We start from the raw sequence: 19,590 nt of genomic DNA, 5'->3' as shown, positions 1-19,590 counted from the left end.
AGGCAGAGTAAGTAGAGATTCCCTTCTGCTGAAAACGAGGAACAAGTAAGCTTTTGATTTCTTCTGCTGAATGCTTGCTTTATATTGTAGTTGAACTAAGATCTTGAGGCAGTACTGCAACTTGTCAACAAATATGTCTTCTGGTTTTTGGTGCTTTAGAGGAAACATGTGCTCTTGGCAATTTAGCCTTCCTGGACAGGTAAATTACTTTTGATTCATTGTGATTTTTTAGCAACCTTACCTCATGGCCTTCTATTTCCTGATTTATCAATGCATCATATAAATCCAGAATTGGCAGAGATTGCTTTTTCCCTTAACTTGTGGAATGGACACATGAAATTGGAGGTTATTTTCAATGGCAACTTTGGACAGTATTCGTTTTCCTGCTAGATTGGTGAGCTATTTTGTTTGAAGTGAAGAATCGGTTTCATGGAAGGCCAATTGGAGTTGAGAGCAAGGTGAAAGAGATATTGTATCGGCTTGAATTTCTTCTATTGAATGCTTGCTTTATATTTTTAGTTGAAAGTGAGATATTGAGGCAGTACTTCCGTTTAATTCAGAATTGTTGTAAATTCAATCAAGTTCTTGATGATAATTCGATATGGTTATGTTTTTTTTATTTTTTAGAGTTCAATTCTTACTTATTAAATTTTATTAGTTATAATTATTTTAAATTTTATTAAATCATATATTTTAATTAAAATATATTTAATATTAATTATTTCAAATTATCTTTTATAGTATCATATAATATATTATGATTTGAGTAAATTCATATAAGAATATTAATTATTAAGAATTTTATTAAATTATATATTTTAAGTATAATATATTTAATAATAATTATGTTTAAATATGATTAAATTATTTATTATTCATATTAATAATCTTATCAAAATTTAAATAACAATAACAATAATAATTTACCAAAACAAATTTCTGGTAATTATTAAGAATTTTATTAAATTATATATTTTAATTAAAATATGTTTAATAATAATTATGTTTAAATATGATTAAAATATTTATTATTGATAATAATAATCTTATTAAAATTTAAATAACAATAATAATAATCATTTACCAAAATAAATTTATGTTAAGGGTATTCTAGTCATTTTAGTTTTTTCCACTATGCTATTACACCTCTATTCCATTCAACCAAACACAAGATTACTATTACGCATCTATTCCATTACATTCAACCAAACAGTTGATTTGCTATTACACCTCTAATCCAATACACCTCTAATCCAATACACTTCTAATCCAATACATCTTTAATCCAATACAGCGAACCAAACGCACTCTTAATTGAGTGAAAAAAAAAAGTACATGGGCTTAAATTTTTTTTAAATCTGAGTTACCTACATAGTCACCACCACCAGGCATCGAGAAGCTCTTAGGATGCCACATGTGGCTGCTCTTATTGTTCACCGTAATTGTAATTGACGATGAACCCACGTGTTTGCACGATTTTTTTTCAGTAAATTGGATGTAATGTCTATATTTTTCCCAAGGCTACATCACATTCTTTTATGGTTTTTTTCAACCATTTTATGGTTCTTTTTTTCTTTTAAATTTATATAATTCTGATTGTTTTTTTAATATTCTTTTATTATTACAGTGTCAACATGAAAAAAGTTTTAAGAGGATTGAATACCTGTTGAATTTCCAAAATTATATTGTTGATAGAGTTACTGGGAAATCATAGGTTGACAAAAGATTGAAGCAAGGACAAAAATGAATTGAGGTGAATTAATATACTACTATTGGAGGATTATATTTCTTAACTTATTTTCCCAACCAATCATTAAATTTTATTAATAAAAAGTGAAAACCAGTAGAAGAGATAAAAACCTAAATAATATCGAAACACCAACATTACAACAAAGCACAAAACTTGCATGAGGATAAGAGGGAAATATTGCATGGTACAAGCCACTCACCCTGCCACCAACAAGCTACAGACACATCCAAAAGGACTTCAATATCCATTGAAACACCCAACACAAATCTTACGAGAAACCTTATTACATGAACCAACAATCATAGCCAACTTCCAACTATAGTTCATAGACGGTCTATTGGCTACTGCCCCGATTTTTGACCATCACAGTTTGGGTTACACCAACGTTTTCTTTTGCACTTTTTTGGTCGTTTGGTCAAAAGTTTGGGTTGATTTTCCTTCTCAAAGGAACAAAGGCAACCGACCAAAGGGGTGAAAGGAGTGTCCAATTATTAATACATATCGAAAATTAAATACAATAAAAATCCAACAACACCTTTTTTGCATGCAAGTGTGGTTGTAAACACAGCGCAAGGATGCAACAATTCAAGGCTCAAAAATTTCGTATGTTACCCTCAGATTCATTCAATGTGTAAATAATAGATACAAGTATGTATATATTTTTAAAAATATAATTTAAATATTTTTTATCTAAAAATGCGTGGGGATTGAAAATTCAAAAAGAAATAAGAAATTAATATATATATATATATTATTGCTTTTGAGACTTGAACAATAAGCTTTTTTCATAAAATATTCGTTCCTAATCATTACATGCACTCAAAGATCTGAAACCCATGAACTTGTAAAAAGGGTAAGCATTTACAACCACCCAGGAAAAGCTCAAGTGTGAAGCAAGCAAAGAACACATGATCCACCCTTTTCCTCAGTAAGCTTCCTGCTCCCCCTGTCATCCATATCAACAAACTCCTTATATATGCCGGATACCAATATATACATTATTGTATGTGTAAGTATCAAACACGCTTAACATACTTTCTTGGGGACTATGAACTGAACAAATTTCTTCTTGCCCTTTCCATCTGGAGAACCGCTATGATGATGATGATGATCTCTCAAAATCCCATATTTCTTCATTTGCTCTCTCACATACCTTTCATATATGAAAGCCGCCCCCCTGAACTGTGGTAACACCAGCCATGCCATCAACACCAGCTTCACCGAGTACCAAATTGGTATCCTACAATATTTATATATATATACAATTAAAATTTCTGAAAAAATATTGTAACCTTCCTTTAATAGAAAATATTTGCTAACTGTTACCACTCCAAGACTGATTGAAACACCATCTCTGTTAAAGTCAGCAATGAATACAAAATCCAATAAGCGAGCCACTGTTCATCATCATCCTTGCCTGGACTTTCTATTGCTATCACCGATGCATATCTGAATTTTTTTTTCAATAAATTAACTAAAAAAAAATATGATATGACAAAACCCACAACAAAAACTCCAAAATTTTCTTACAAGGGATACAGCAACATCACCAGAGGCCTGCAGACATTACAAGTCCCAAAACAACACCAAAAAAGAAAAATAGTTCAGATATAAAGTTCAATTCGTCAAATGCCAAAACCAAGAAATGGGTTTTAAAATTAGTAACAATGAACGTTAAAATGAATATGGAATGAAAATATGTGAAAAAGAAAAAAGAATACCCGGCTAATGAATGAAGGTTTGAAAGCAAAGTCCATAAACGACCCATACTTAGATTCTGGATTCAGAAAATCTGTTTGAAGTTAGATAGAACAAAGGCAAAACAGTTTGTTTGTTGTTGGTTGAAATCTAAGGCAAAAAGGGACTGGATTTATAGACAAACATAGGGGGACATGGTACCAGGTGGCAACAAGAGAAACAGTATAAGATTCTGCCTTCGACGTGTGGAAATAGATTAAGCACCGTCCAGATAGATTAGATTAATGATTATCGATCAACGATCCAAGTGATTTAAAAACCCTTTTTTATTATAATTGTTAATCGCCCCTTCCATGGTTAGATTTGTTTAATTATAAAGTGGGGAAGGTTGAGCATGTGTTTGGATGATTAAAGGTCGGTGACACACGCCCTTGCCCACATGGATCCAAATGTAAGACTCCAAGTTTTTGTCTCTTTCTCTTTTAGCTTTGTTTCTTCCTCCCTTGGAGTTGGTGTTTGTGGGTCACGCAATTCAAGATTTGTTTATAAGTCTGGAGTTTCTAGTGGGAAGGAAGCCTGCAGCTGCAAGTAGAGATTAAAGTAGTTGGTTACATTTCTGGGCAATGCCTCGATTCTTAAATTATTATTGTAGCCCTAAACCACCCATGTTAGTTAATACGGGATTAAGTTGGTCCATGTTAATCCTGGGAATTTTTACCCAATGTAAATTGTTCTGTGGCCCAAAACCTAGAGTCTGAATTAATATTACGTTTTTCTACTTCCTTCCCATAACAACAATAATTGACTGTGCATGAATTCTATTGAGTTGGTTTAAGTCTTTCACGATGTTATTAATCATGTATTTAATGAAAGTGATTAAAATGGATGAATTTAAGAAATTTAGTAATTATTTAATTAATATGCATGAATCTACTAGAGTCACATTAATTACTAAATTTATGAATAGAAACTAATAATCACTTACAACAACTATATAAAAGATTGTAAAGGGCTCCTTTGGATGAGTTTTTCCTCTGGTGTGGTAGAATTTTTTACTTTATAGTTACAGTAATTTATTTCACTGCCACCGCTTTTTTTAACCTTAGAGGAGGTAAACATACCGCCCATCTAAAGACACCTTAAGTGATGAAGTCATTTTAGTAATGTGGTAGAAGAGTGTAAGAGAATATGATGCGAGAAAAAATAAAATAAAAATTCAGTTCCATATTGAGTGTCTCTGCCCTTCATCTTTAAATTATTTCCTCCAAAATGGTGCCAGAGTGTGTGTAACATAAAATTGGTCATGGTTTCTATAAGCGTGATGTACAATTATGTTCAAGTTCCTCCCTTTGAATAAGTTATAATTTTTGGGCAGTCAAAACAAAGACACTATTCATTTCCTTGAATGTCTTGGAGTTAATCAATAAAATCTATGAAGATCCAAAAGGTGCCACAGAGAACAACTTGAAGAATTAAAGAATAAGGCAGAAAGAAGAAAAGATTTCAAGAAGTAAAGACTAGCTATCTTAAAAGACATCATCATTGTTAGCGTTAGAACTTCTATGATTAGCTTGGTGGTCCAAGGATGCTTGTCCATAGAACCCATTCAAGTTTGAGCATCTAAAGAGCATGTGAGAAACATTATAGGAAAACAGACTTTTAGTGGCATTTTTTTTTACCTTTAGCAACGCTTTTAAGCGCCGTTAGAACTATTTGCGGCATTTTCACAAGCGCCGCAAAAAATGACACTATAGAAAAAGTCGCAAAAATTTTCGGCTTTTATTTGAAAAAAACGCCACAAAAGATCATGACTTTTTAGCTGCGTCTGTGGGAAAAGCCCCGCTAAAAGTCATGGCTTTTAACGACGTTTGGTTGGCTTTTAGCACTTTTGTTACAAACGCCGCTAATTTTGGCAGATTTGCAATGTACATTTTTCACCAATATCCAACCCTTTTTTGCATTAAATCCAACCAAAAACAGCAAATATAACATGAAATCCAACCAAAAACAGCAAATGTAGCATAAAAAATACAACAAAAAACGTTAAATCAAAATGATACTTCAAATTTAACAAAAGATATATGATGTAAATTAATAAATGAAGTATAACTCAAAATATTCTTACAATAATGTTAAATGTGACAATGTTAAAAATATTCTTACAAGGAGAAAACAAATGTCTAAGATGACTGCTTTTGCGACTGCTGAAACATCTTCATCATATGCTGAAGCTATAGTTGGAGCTCATTGTATTTTCTACTCTACTCTGCTACCATCGCTGTTGCCTCTGCCTCCCTCGCTGCTACCACTGCCTTTCTTGTTGCTGCATCCGCTCTAAGTTGTTGCTGGAGTTCTTCATATTTTCTTTCAACCTCAGCAATTTGCTCAACTGTTCTCGCTTGCATCTGAGCTATCTAGTCTCTTAACCTCTGAACTTCAGCTTGAGCTTGACTCTAAGAAGGCATGTATTGCTGGGAGCCGGATCTAAAATATTGGGTCGGGGTAACACCAGATCCTTGAAATCGAACCCGACCATACCTTTCAAGACCCAAAACTTCAGTAATAATTCTGTTATCAATGTTCTCAAGATTAACAGAACTATCAGTCGAAGCAATCGCTTCATACTCCGCCTTCTTCTCATTTAGTTTCTCCGAATAAATCAATTAAAGAGTTAGAAATGAAATATATAATAAAAAGAAATGCAACATAACTTAACATTATTTAAAACTACTAACGACAAATTAAACCATTATAATTAAACATTATAAATATTTATAATAAATCAAATTTTATTAAGTAAATATACCATAATTTGTCCAGCTTCGAATGTCATAGGAGATCCATCTTTCTTCCTATGCGTAATCTCAAAAAGCTGAAGGCGTCCAACTTTTTGACCAGATGAGACTTCCTACAATATAGTAGTAAAAATATTATTTAGTAGTAGAAAGTCATTAATATTTGATAGAATTAATAAATTCATAATACCTCGGCCTCAGCTACAGAAGCGAAACTTCTCGACCCTGCTGTGTGCGTGAATTTTTGTTTTTGCTTGCTGCTTGTTACAACTCGCTCACGGTCCTACATAATGTAATTATTATTACGTATATAGTAAACACTATATACCAAAAATTTTATAAGAAATTGGATGTACATAATACCTCTCCTTTCTTTGATTCCAGAATCTAACCGCATCTTCCCATTGGTACCTCAGCATTCCCGGCGGGACATTTCGCAATTTTTCTTTGAGGCTTATGTCTTTCTTAAAATATTGTTTTTTCAAAGTGCTTTTATGGTCTCTCCATTTTTTACCCAATGCCTTCTTGATATAGTCATCCGAGACCTCTAAAGCAAATCTCTCCTAAAAAAATACAAGTTTAGAATGTAAATGTAACGACCCATATTTCACGGGCACCGAAAAAGTGAATTTAGGGCCTCCGTCTTAGGAAAACTAGTCTGTAAATATTTATTAAAAATATTTACGAAGTTAGTTATGGGTTGAATTAGATTTTAATTAGGTGAATTTATTTTTAATTAGAAGTAATTAGTAGAAAGGACTAAATTGAGTAGAGCATAAAAGCTTAATCATAGAATAGAGAAAGGGAAAGGGACTAAATTAGTATTTAAACCAAATTAGTGACATGTGTAAGATAGAGAATAAATACATGAGTATTTAAATTATTAGTACAAATGTATGTTATATATATATTTACTTATTTATTAAGTAAAAAATATTTACTTATTATTATTATTATTATTATTATCTATTAATTGAGATAGTGACAATTGTATGGTGATAAATAACACATGTGTACATGTGTGTATAAATACACATTTATTATTTTTATTTGTTATTATATAGATATTTTATTAAATGTTAATTAAGTAAATAAGGTAATAAAATAAAGAATGAATAAAAGAAAGAAAAAAATAAGAAAAAGTTACAGGAACCAAACGAAATAGAAAGAAAGAAAGAAGAAAAGAAAAGAAAAGAAAAAGGAGAAATTAGGGTTTGAAAGCTTGAAAGTTAAATTGGTAAGTCAATTAAGTCCCTTTCTTTGTGATTTTGATGTTTTTGGAGTTTTAGAGTAAAGTACTATTGAATTTGTGTGGAAATATTGAAAGTTGATAGACTTTTGAGTAAGGTTTATGTTGAATAAATGATGAAATTAGGGATCAAATTGATAGAATTGTTGATTAAAATTAATTAAAGGACTAATTTGTGAACTAGCCTATAATTTTTGAATTTTAGGGGTTAAATTGGAAGAAATTTGAAATTATGGTAAAATGATGAAAATTTGATGGTTATATTGAAGTTTTGATGGAAATTGAATAAGAAAATGATGTGAATTGTAAAAAGGATGAAGATGAAAATGGTTAGGACAAATTTGGGATTTAGGTAAAAGTTGTATGAAAAGTTATTATTTTATATAAAATATGTGTGTTATTAATTAATTGTACTTATGATAATTTTCATAGCAAACAAGGAAACCAAGACGTTGAATACGAAGGGAAAAGAAAAAGTGATCGAGGAATAGCTCGAGAAAAATATCGGTTTGCATTATTATAATTCAAGTTATTTATTATTAAATGTTTAATTTTAATAATTGTGTATGGAATTTGAATGTGAGGTAAGTAGTGATATTTGAATTGAATGAGAATTGGATTTGATTGATGAATGTATACATGTGTGAAATTGAATTGTATAATGATTTGTGGTGAATTTGAAATTGTGATTGAATTGTTATTGTGATGGATTTGAATTCGAATGATTACAATCAACTGAAGGTGAAAGTGATATGAATATGTGATTTTGATACCCTATTAACTAGTTGGGCTAGGGCGGATATAGTTGGCATGCCATAGGATAGGAAAAGTTTAGGGATTCTTCAACCTCGAGTCGATGAGACACTTGGTGTGTCATATTTACTTCGGATAGATTCGATGAGACGTTGGTCGCCACTTTGCTTCGGCTTAGCCGATGAGACGTTGGTCATCACTTATTTGCTTCAAACTATCTGATAAGGAGTTGGTCGCCATTCTGGTGCGTTTGGTTGGATCCGTGTATCCGCCAAAGTCCGAGTTATGTTAATAGGGAAAATAAGTGAAATAATAAAACCAAATGATTTTGATTAATCAAGCTATCGAATAAAATGAGAAAATGATATTGTAAAATGGAATGTAAGATGAAATTTGTAAAGAGATTGAAGGCATGAACCAAAGGTTCATGAAGTGTTCATATTTGAAATGTGAATTGAATAATTATATGTGGTTGAGAGATGAATCAAAGGTTCATGAGTTAATTGAAATCTCATTGATGATTTATTGGATCTAACATTGGAAATGATATAATGGAAATATGATAGTTTGGTATGAATTTATATGTATGATTTGTATGTATGATTTTCTAATTATCTATGTATGTTATGATATTTTATTGTTGTTATAATTTGAATTATGATAATACCACTGAGTATTTCCAATACTCAGTGTACGGTTGTTTTCCATGCACAGGTTAGGTAAAGTTGAAGTTCAGTCAAGCATCTGAGTCAATTCCGACCTCAACTCAATTTTGGTGATGCATCTATCTTTTAGATATGTGGCATGTACTAGGTTTGCTTCTTGTCATTTGTAAATGTTTTATACTTTGAATGTAAATGTGGTGCATAATCCTTAAGAGGTAATAAAATGAATGAATGAGAATTTGCTAAGTTTGAAAGATTTGATGAATGTTATTTGATCAAGATTTATAAGTAAATGTTTTGGGTATGAATTAGGTGTGTTTAGTATGTGAAAATAACTTTAAAATGGTCAAAAATCATGTTTTCACACGGTCAAGTCACATGGGCATGTGCCTTGGCCGCGTGGAAAAGTCAGAATTGGCCACAGGTTAGTTCCACTTCCGTGTGAGAAAATCAGATCTGCCCATGGGCTAGCCCCACGGCCATGTTCCAGGCCACACGGGCATGTCTCAGGCCACATGGGTATGTGCCCCTATCTTCAAGGAAAAATTTCTAAAGTTGTCAGTTTAGTTCTGAATCACTTCTAAAACATATATTGGGCCCCGTAGGCCCATATTAAGGACTTTAAGATGAAATTTGATAAGAATTGATCTGGAATGTAAAGTTTATGACTCGGTTTTGTATAAATGTTAGTGTATAAGTCAAGTAATGTCTCGTAGCCCTATTCCGGTGACGGCTTGGGTTTAGGGGGTGTTACAGTAAATATAAATGAAACTTAAACCAAAGTATTATAAATAACAATTAGATGTTTTGTTACCTTAATATTATCGAGAGCTTGATTTTTGTTGCTATCAGGCATGTGATGCCATGATTCGTAGTTGATGGCAACATATTGGCATTTCGTGCTATAATGCCCAAATAGCCTGCTAAAAGTCGAGCTTCAGATCCAACAAACTGACCATGACTGTTTCTACTTACTTTAACACGCTCGACAAGATTTAAGTCGTATAAATATTTAAGTAGCGTATGTTCTCGACCTCTGCACGTCCCACCACTTTCAGCTGAAAAACGATATGTTATTATTTATATTAAAAATGAAAAATAAATCAATAATAAAAGTCAACACACATGTAAAATAAACTTAACATTACTTTGAAATTCTGCAGGCTTGTCAAGTGTCTCCGTCACATTCCAAGATTCAATAATTGTCTGCTGTTCACTATTTGCTTCTTCCGAATTTGGAGTATTCTGGACAATACTTAATATTGTAATCTTCTTCTACGCATTTTTCCTGCAATACACATAAAATAGTTGAAACTTTAGTAACAAATTACAACAATAATAGTACATATAAAATAGTTAAATTATATAACATGAGCAAGATTAAAATTATAATATTACATATAATTAAGAAATCGTAAAATCTTACTACATCATAATTCGTAAATATCTTCATCCACATCCTGACAAACCCATTGAAATTGTGTACTAATACTATGGATATTTTCATTTAAGTTTTGTTCTGGAAAAGGCAAAGTTTCTGATCTTTCGACGATGTCATCTCTACTTCCATTACCCATGTCAAACAAGTCTCGAGGGGTGTTTCGGAGTACAACGTACCAACCCTCATCAGTTGGATCTTTCGAGTAAAAAACTTGTTTCACTTGAGAAGAAAATACATACGGCTCATCTATCAATTGTTCTCCAGTGTGAATCAATCGAGAGAAATTCACCATTATAAAACCAATTTGATCTTTTTTAATTCCGTGAGCAGTATTAACATCAGCCCAATCACATCGAAATAAGAAAACTTTCCATTTTCTATAGTAATCTAACTCAATAATATCAGTAAGAAGTCCGTAATACTCCACATTTCCCTCAATGGGATTACTGTCCCTAGCACTAGCATAACTTGTAATTGAAGAATTAACAACTATTCCATAATTTTGAGTTCTCCTCAATCTCTCGCGATATTTTGTATGAAATCTGAATCCATTGATGATGAAGGCACTATATCTTTTACTACTCTATTCGGGCCTTGGGAAAGCCATTTAACTTCGTCATTAACGTCCTTCCCACTCCAAACCTATTGAATCAAAAGTAAATTAAGTAATTATAAATGTTACGAGAAAACATTATTATTTATCAATAAAAGGTTGAGTTTCATACCGTTTTGCTTAACCATTCATGGAAAGATTCTGTGTATAACTTATTAATCTCTCCTTGTTGTAATCTTCGGGAGCGTGAACGAGATCTTAAGATTTGTTTGTACTCACTACGTTAAAAAGAGGTTTAATTGGTTAGAAAATAAACAAATAAAAAAGATGAACATTTATCATATTTTAGAACTTACTTGCATAATGGTGCAATTGAATCGTGGTGAAAAAGAACATATCTATGTGCTTGTACCCAAGATCTTTCATCTAATTCTGCAATTTCAACTTTACCGATTGGTTCTCCATAACTTTGAAATAAATAAGTTTGAAACCATCATCATACCTATGACAACTAGTAAAGCTCGAAGGAGAGTAGCTCTAAACCAGATTTAATCCAAAAGAGAAAGGACAAAGAAGATTACATTCTACTAAGAGAAACATCATAAAGAAGGAAAATAAGCAAAAATACTTGTCTACCATATGTGGTATTTGTAGAAAATCCACAAAATTGGTAAGCTGAAACCTACAAGTGACAAAATAATTAGTGTAGAAACTAGAAATCACAATACAAGTAGCATCAAAACCAACAATCTTCTCTATAAACAGCACAAAGGAAAACCAATAGAAACGCAAAATTGAACAAACCAATGGCTACCACTCAAAAGACATTTGATGAAGAGAGAATAAAAAGAAGAAGTCATTTGATAACATTCCTTAATGGACATTAGGAAAAAGAAAAAGCTTTGAACAAAACTGAACACATACCCATATGAAATAACATGAAGAACAAAAAAACAAACAAGACGCTAGATTTCAGTAAACATCAGGAAAAGGAAAACAAGTTTAGAAAAAAAGAAAAGAAAAACCAAAATGATTTAACATGAAGTGGAAAACAAAGAACTCATCTGCCACCAATCAAATAAAAAAAGAAAAACCCAAATGAGATAACATGGAGATAAACAAATACATACCTTAAAGTATCATGTTTATGGTGATTAACATCAGCCATGAACACTCTCAAAACAAGCAAACACACCAAACCAAACAACAATGTGATAGACAGAGGGCAAAGCAAACAAATGAAATTTGGAAGTGGTTTCTATAACATTAAAGCCCTGTTCTTTAGTAACATAAAAAATAATAGAAATGAAATCGAAATGAAACAAGAAGCTTCGGGTTTGATTTGAAATCGAAATGAAATGAAACCTATGGAATGAAAACATAAAGGGAGATGACAAATGGGTTTGATTTGGGGGAAAATTTAAGGTTTAAGGGAAATTTTGATTTAAGAGAAAATAAGGGGTTTCGGGTTTGCATTGGGGATGAAAAGGATGAAACAAAAACAGCGCCGTTTTGTTAAAGATAATGACACCACTAAATCACAAAAGAAACGATGTTGTTTTAATTAAACTTTTAGCAGCGTTTTTACAAAAGCGCCGCTAATGCCTCTGGAGACGCAACATAAAACGACGTCGTTTTGGCTAAAGTGAAAATTTTTTTGCGGCGTTTTTGACAAAAACGCCACTAATGCATTTGATAACAATAAATTTTAATAGTTTAATTATTTCTTAAATTCCTTTTAAACTAAGTTTGTTTTCTTTCAAACAATATATCTAATTTGAAAAAAAATTAATTATATTGAATAATTATTATTTAAATATTTAATATTTAAATTTTAGGTAAATCAATTTAAAATAATTTCTAATAATTATTTAAAACATGAAATGAATTGAAATAAAAATATATATATTCAAAACCATTTTTGATAAAAATGAACTTGACAACCTTGAGAAAAAATGAAAATTTTTAAAACATTAGGTTTTTATTAAAAATATTTTTAACTAGGTATGACCAATACTTATAAAATTACCTTTCATAAAATAAAATTTACAAAAATTCTTTTAAGAGATCATTATTATTTGCATCTTAAAATTAAAGTAAGACGAGTTTAATTTCGAGAGTCCATTACATGCAAAGAAAGTTATAGCATCTTGTAATACTCGGAAATTGATACCTTATTAAACACATATTATTTTTTAGATTTTGAAATTATAAATTCAAATTCAATATTTAATCATGAGGCTATAAATTTTAAAGTGTGCATGAATTTTATAATTAGAATTTAATTTAAAAAATAAAAAATACTAAATTTATTTTATTTTATTTTTAAAATTGATTCAAGTTTAAGAATTTCATGTTAACATTTCATATTCAATAATTTTAGGAACCACCTCATCAAATTTCGTAATACTAAATCTTGTGTAATTATCTGGGAATATAAACATATATACATCATAAATATATGTATAAACATGAGATCAAGTATTTAATTAAACCACACTCCGAGCACTCCAAAACCTAGATTCAACCAGAACATCATTTAATCAATTAACCCTTAAACCCTATACACTAACCCTTAAAACCTTGAACATTAAGACCCTAAACCCTAAACACTTTAAAACCCCAAACCCCAAACAACAAACTAATTTAAAACACTATACCCCAAACCCAAGATAACAAACCCGGCCCATACCATAAACTTAACATACTATACCATTGAACCCTAAACCATAAACTTAAAATATATTCTACGATTGAACCCTAAACCATATGCCTTAAACCTTAAATATTAAACCCTAAACCCAAAAATAAATTTAATCAATATTAAGTACTACTTCCACAATTTATTATAAACATAAGCTTTTACATTAATATCTATGTATATACACATCAACATCCATATGATTTTTGGGGGGTTTAGGGTTTTAGAGTTTATGGATTAGTGTTTAGTGTTTATGTTTTAGAATTTAGGGTTTAAGGTTTAATGTTTAGGATTTAAGGGTTTAGAGAAAGCCATACAACATCGATTTTAATAGCTTGATAACTTAAATAAAAACTTCTAAATAGTTTAGTTATCAATTTGTAACTTTTCATAATTAAGTAACTAAAATGAAACTTTCTCATAACTAAGTGAATGGTGTAGTTTATATTTTTTATAAAGTTAGTTTCAAATACCCAAATAATTAAATCGAATTCAAAACAAAAATAAGAAAATAATATGGAAATTAAATCAGATCAAATCAAAACGAGGTCGGTTACCCTATTCAAAAATGGTTGCTCAACTTTTTGAGGCGTTTGGACCAAAAAGCCGCTGTAGATAAACTTTTTTGCGGTGTTTGGACCAAAAACGCCGCTGTTGATAAGTTTTAGTGGCTTTTGAACCAAAAACACCGCTATTGCTTAGTTTTTGGTGGTATTTTACATAAAAACGTCGCTATACATTAGTTTTTAGTGGCGTTTTAGCTAAAAACGCCGCTATTGATCAGTTTTTAGTGGCGTTTGGGCCAAAAACGCCACTATTGTTCAGTTTTTTGCAAACACCGCTAATGTATAATCTTTGAGGCATTTTTTGTTCAAATGCCGCTAAAGCCCTATTTTCCTGTAGTGAAACCTTTATTTAGGCAGCTCATTTTAGACATAGTGTGTGCCTATGTGGTGTAGATATACCCCTACAATGTGTAAGTATTAACCATGGTAGTCGATATCGTTTCGGTACCACTAGTGATGATCGGATCGCTATGTTCCAGAAATAAACTGGAGCAATAAATTTTAGGTTCCATTCTGGTGCAAATTTCGATCGATACTGGTCATATCAGTAGGAAACATCCGAAAAAGAGGAATAAAAGTTATTGAGTAAGAAATGTTGGTTCCTGGTTCTCCAGGGTTCGGCGTTGTTGTTTTGGTGCCCCTCCTTATTGTTTTTTGATAACCCAACGTAAATTGAGGAATGAGATGACGAGGAAAGAGGAAGTTACGAGGTTACTCGAGATGGTCTCTCATGAAACCACCTATGTAGAAGCTCAAGTGTGTTGTTTGCTTTGCCCCTACCACCACCCGCTATTCTTAGTGCAAATCTATTTGTTACAAGTTCATTTCTATTTTTCTCCTTTTATAGATAGAGTTAACTTTTGACCTAATTTGTGCAAATAGAAATGTAAATTTTGGGGGTTTTCTGTACGCTGGTTGTTAGAGAGTAGAAGCAACCGCATTAATTTTAAGAATTTATAGTTAAGAGTAATTGAAACAATTGAAGATGAATTGGTTGGTGAAGATAAAAAGTTACTTCGACTTTGAAGGGGGAATGATGTTTAAAGCCTTGAATTTTGATGGAAAATGATTAGGTTTTCACACTGTAGTTGTCTTCTTCTAAGCATTATTGTCAAGAGTGATATCGTGGTGAAATCGATGGTAAAGAGTGAGAGGGAAGGGAACAGTGGTGGGGGTTGGAACGATGAAGAGTGAGAGGGAAGGCAATGGTGGTGGGGGTTGGACACAACAGCAGCATTAGCTAGAGTGGAAGAGCGGAAGAAAGAAATAGGAGAAGAACAAAAAAAATTGTTAAACAATTTTGTTTTTATAGATGACTTCATTTATAACCTCGTGCTTAGGTGGCATGCCACATAGGTTGCTTCGTTGATCTGCGGTCTGATTGATGGTCAACTCACATTTACCATTACAATTAGGTTGATTTCTAAAAGAAATTGTAATGTTGAGGATGCCAATAAAAAAAAAAGATTAAGGCTCAAACCCAAAAACTCATAAACGTTGAGTGTATTTTCGACAATTACGCCTTAATTTAAATGATACTTAAATTTATATATAGTATTAATTTAAAATATTTTAACGTGTAAACCATATTGTAGATATTTGAATTACATATAAATTTTACTCTTAAATTAATTCTAAAATTTAATTTTAAGTATTCTTTTTACTAAAAATATTCAATTTAGATTATAATAAAAAAATAGTTATCCATTGTTAATATTATAATATATAAAATATACATTTTAAATACTTTTAAAGCGATGAATGTAATTTTTTTTTTGTAAATTTTAATTTTAATAAATTTGCTACCCAAATAAGCTTTTAAAAAGTTAATAGTTAAAAATCCTTGGTATCTATTTTACTATCTTTAAAGTTAATGGTTTTAAATGGTTGATTTCAATTTTAGTCCATAATTTTCTGTTTTCTCTTAAACTTTTGCTTTTAGTTTTACCAATGTTATTTCCATATATTTACTAACAAATCAGAAATCTAATGAGTAATGTCACTCAAAACACTGATGTTAAACCTTTTTTTGTAAAAGCATCATCAATATTCTATGCTATTATTCAAAGGGTAGATTACATTAATTTCATTCATTAATCGGTTCTCAATTTAATTGTGAAATTATTAAATGTTTATTTTTTTAAAAAGCGATAAATATAGGTTTTTATGTCTTTTTACATGTTCGTAAATCTAGAAAAAAAACATACACGGTGAAAAACATAACATATTTGAACCCAATATATTATAATCATTATTATCTCAAGTTTAACATTTTGAAAAAAATCATATAAAACAGAGGAATTAAAAGTATGCCCATATTGTGGCTTTTCTCTGTATACCCATATTGTGGCTTTTCTTTGTTGAAGTTTTTATAGTTTTTTCTTTGAGTTTTCCAGTTTGTTTTTTTCACATATAGAGGATATATTGGCAGATTTGCTAATCGAAGAAGATGTGGAGAGTGGAGAGACTGAGTTGTGGGAGATTGAACTAGAAGAAAATTCAACGGAATAATCCTCTACTTTTTGTTTAGTCGGTTGTTTTCTCACAACAACAATTATCAATTTTCAATCGATGTGTACGGTGATGGCCAATCTTTGGCATCTTATTGGAAGGGTCTCTATAACTGATATTGGAGACAAAAGAATTCTTTTTCGATTCTACCATGAAGTTGACAGAGATAAGGTAGTTAAAGGGTCACCATGGACCTTTAACAATCACTTGCTCATCATTTCCATGCTAAATGAGGAGGAAGATCCGTTAGAAGTTCCTCTTAATAACGCAAATTTCTATAGATCTACAATCTTCCTTCAGGTTTGTATTCAGAAAATATTGCGAGACAGTTTGGTGACTTTATAGGTTCTTTTATGGAGTACGATACAAAAGCCATTACAGTAGGGTTGCGAAAAAGTGGATGTCCGTAAACCTTTGAAGAGATGGAAGAGGTTGCTGATTGCTAAATTGAAGGAATGTTATGTCAGTTTCAAATATGAGAAGTTAACGACGTTTTGTTTTTTATGTGGCCGTTTAAGACATGGAGAAAGTTTATGTCTGATTTGTATGCACCAAGGGAGTAAAGATTTACTAATGGGATGGGATGCTTCTTTAAGAGCTCTTCCACGACGAGCGGCGGTTAGAGAGAGTCCTTGGTTAAGGGAACCCGGTTCTGATTGGGGAGTAATTTCAGGGCCATCAGGATCTAAACAAGGGAATGATTTTAGGAATCAACAGATTCCTAATTTGATGCGCAATTATAGAGCCAATTTGGGGTTAAACTTGATGGGTAAGTCTTTTTCTCCCCAAGATAATAACATTAATGAGGAGGATATTATGGAAGAAGGAGGAATTAATGAGGAAGGGCTCATTCTAATAAATAAAAGAAAAAAAAAGATTGAGGTCTAATTTTACTCATGAAGTTTCCTTACAAAGGGATTCTACTGAAAAGCAAAGAGAATGGACCAATAATTGCCCAAATGATAAATCGGCTAAACCTGCGGAGCGGATCAACCGAGTATTATGAAAATTATAAGCTGGAACATCCGTGGACTGGGGAATCCACGGCCGGTTCAACGTATTCAGCATTTGCTGAAAGAATATCTTCTCCATGTTTATTTCTTTATGGAAACTAAAGTTGATGTATACAGAATGGAGAGAATAAAGAAAAAGTTTGGGTTTCAGAATGGGATTGAAGTCTCGGCTAATGGTACTAAGGGAGGTCTTTCTCTTGGATGGACAAATGAGGTGGATATTAGAATTATGGGTTGCAATGATAGTTGTATTTGACATTATGGTCACTAATGATGGCAATAGACCTGAATGGCGTCTTACAAGTTTTTATGGAGCTCCCGATGTTAGAAACAGAGTTGGTTCCTAAAAATCTGCTAAGAAACCGTAGTCAAAGTTCTTCTGAAGTGTGGGTTGTTTTGGGTGATTTCAATGAAATTCTTTCAAATTAAGAGAAATGTGGAGGAAGGTATAGAGAGGAGAAATATATAAATGCACTTAGAGAGGCTTTGGATTACTGTACCCTTATAGATCTTGGATATCAGGGACAATGGTATACTTGGGAAGGGGGGAAATTTGAATCAACCAATATTTGAGAAAGATTGGATAGAGGAGTTGCAAATCTCCAATGGTATAATATTTTCTCTAATTATAAACTTATTCATTTAGATATTTCGACTTTGGATTATTACCTTATTTTCCTTGATACAGATTATTCTGAGGGGGATAAATATGTTGTTAAAGATCGGGGTTTCCGATTCGAGAGAATGTGGCTTTTGGAAGAGTTATGTGAAGATGAAGTCAAATCTTTGTGAGAGTTGAATAAGCATTTAAAAATTTCGGATCGTCTCCATGCTATTGGCGAAGGTCTTCGTAATTGGGCTTCGAAGATTAGAAGGGAGAAAAATGGTAAGATTAATTCTCTAAAACGTAGACTGAATGCTCTCTACAATGCCCTTCCGAATGATGAGAATTTGGAAGAAATTATTGAAGCTAAGCTCGATCTTAATCTGGAAATTGATAAAACCGAGATATATTGGGAGCAAAGGGCTAGATCAAATTGGCTTAAGTCTGGTGATCGTAATATGAGTTTTTTTCACAGCCTGGCTTCTACTAAACATTGCATGAATAAGATTATGAGAATCAAGGGTCAGGATGGTTTGATTATTACTGATGTGAATGATATGATGAAGACTGCTGTTAGTTATTTTAAGGACTAATTTACTAGTTCTCGTCAGAGAAATGATACACTGTATATGAATGAGTACCATCTAGGATCTCATCATCAATGAATGAACAGCTTTTGCGTGATTTCAAGGTGGAGGAAATTAGCGAGGCTCTTCGGGAGATGGGTCCTATTAAAGTGCCAGGATATGATGGGTTCCATGCGGTATTTTTTCAAAATTTCTAGCATATAGTTGGGCAGGATATGGCGAAGTATTGTTTCCAAGTCCTTAATAGAGATATCTTGATTCATGAGATAAATTCTACCAATATTATTCTTATTCCCAAAGTAAGTGATGCGAATATGGTGTCTTTATTTCGCCCTATTAGCCTATGTTCAGTTTTATACAAAATAATTTCTAAGACCATTGCTAATAGATTGAAAATGGTTTTGGATCAGTGTATTGATCATGCCCAAGGAGTGTTTGTGCCTAGTAAAACTATTTCAAATAATGTTCTTGTGGCTTATGAGGTCTTACATGCATTGAAAAGGAGTAAAAGGAAAAAAAGGCTTGTTTGATCTTAAGCTCTATATGAGCAAAGCTTATGATAGAGTGGAATGGGATTTTTTAGAAGGCATGATGAAATAAATGGGTTTTGTGACGGAGTGGATTAATTTGATTATGCATTGTATTTCTTCTTTTTCATACATAGTCAGCCTTAATGGGTTTTCAAGTGAAAGTTTTTTCCCTTA

General features: G+C 31.8%; 1 protein-coding gene across 1 annotated transcript; it reads right to left on the bottom strand.

Annotated features, from left to right (window-relative positions):
• Positions 1-2,476: 2,476 nt before the first annotated feature.
• LOC107939094 (HVA22-like protein e) lies at positions 2,477-3,703 on the bottom strand. Its single transcript, XM_016872370.2, has 5 exons — positions 3,472-3,703; positions 3,281-3,307; positions 3,077-3,199; positions 2,786-2,990; positions 2,477-2,696 (listed from the first exon to the last, which is right to left on the bottom strand). The coding sequence occupies exons 1-5, from the start codon at positions 3,516-3,518 to the stop codon at positions 2,676-2,678; spliced, it is 423 nt and encodes a 140-aa protein (XP_016727859.1). The 5' UTR covers positions 3,519-3,703; the 3' UTR covers positions 2,477-2,675.
• Between the last annotated feature and the right edge of the window lie 15,887 nt (positions 3,704-19,590).

The sequence above is a fragment of the Gossypium hirsutum genome, chromosome A12 (genome assembly GCF_007990345.1).
Source record: "Gossypium hirsutum isolate 1008001.06 chromosome A12, Gossypium_hirsutum_v2.1, whole genome shotgun sequence".
In the NCBI taxonomy this organism is placed as follows: Eukaryota; Viridiplantae; Streptophyta; class Magnoliopsida; order Malvales; family Malvaceae; genus Gossypium; species Gossypium hirsutum.
This window is presented reverse-complemented; position numbering and strand designations above follow the sequence as displayed.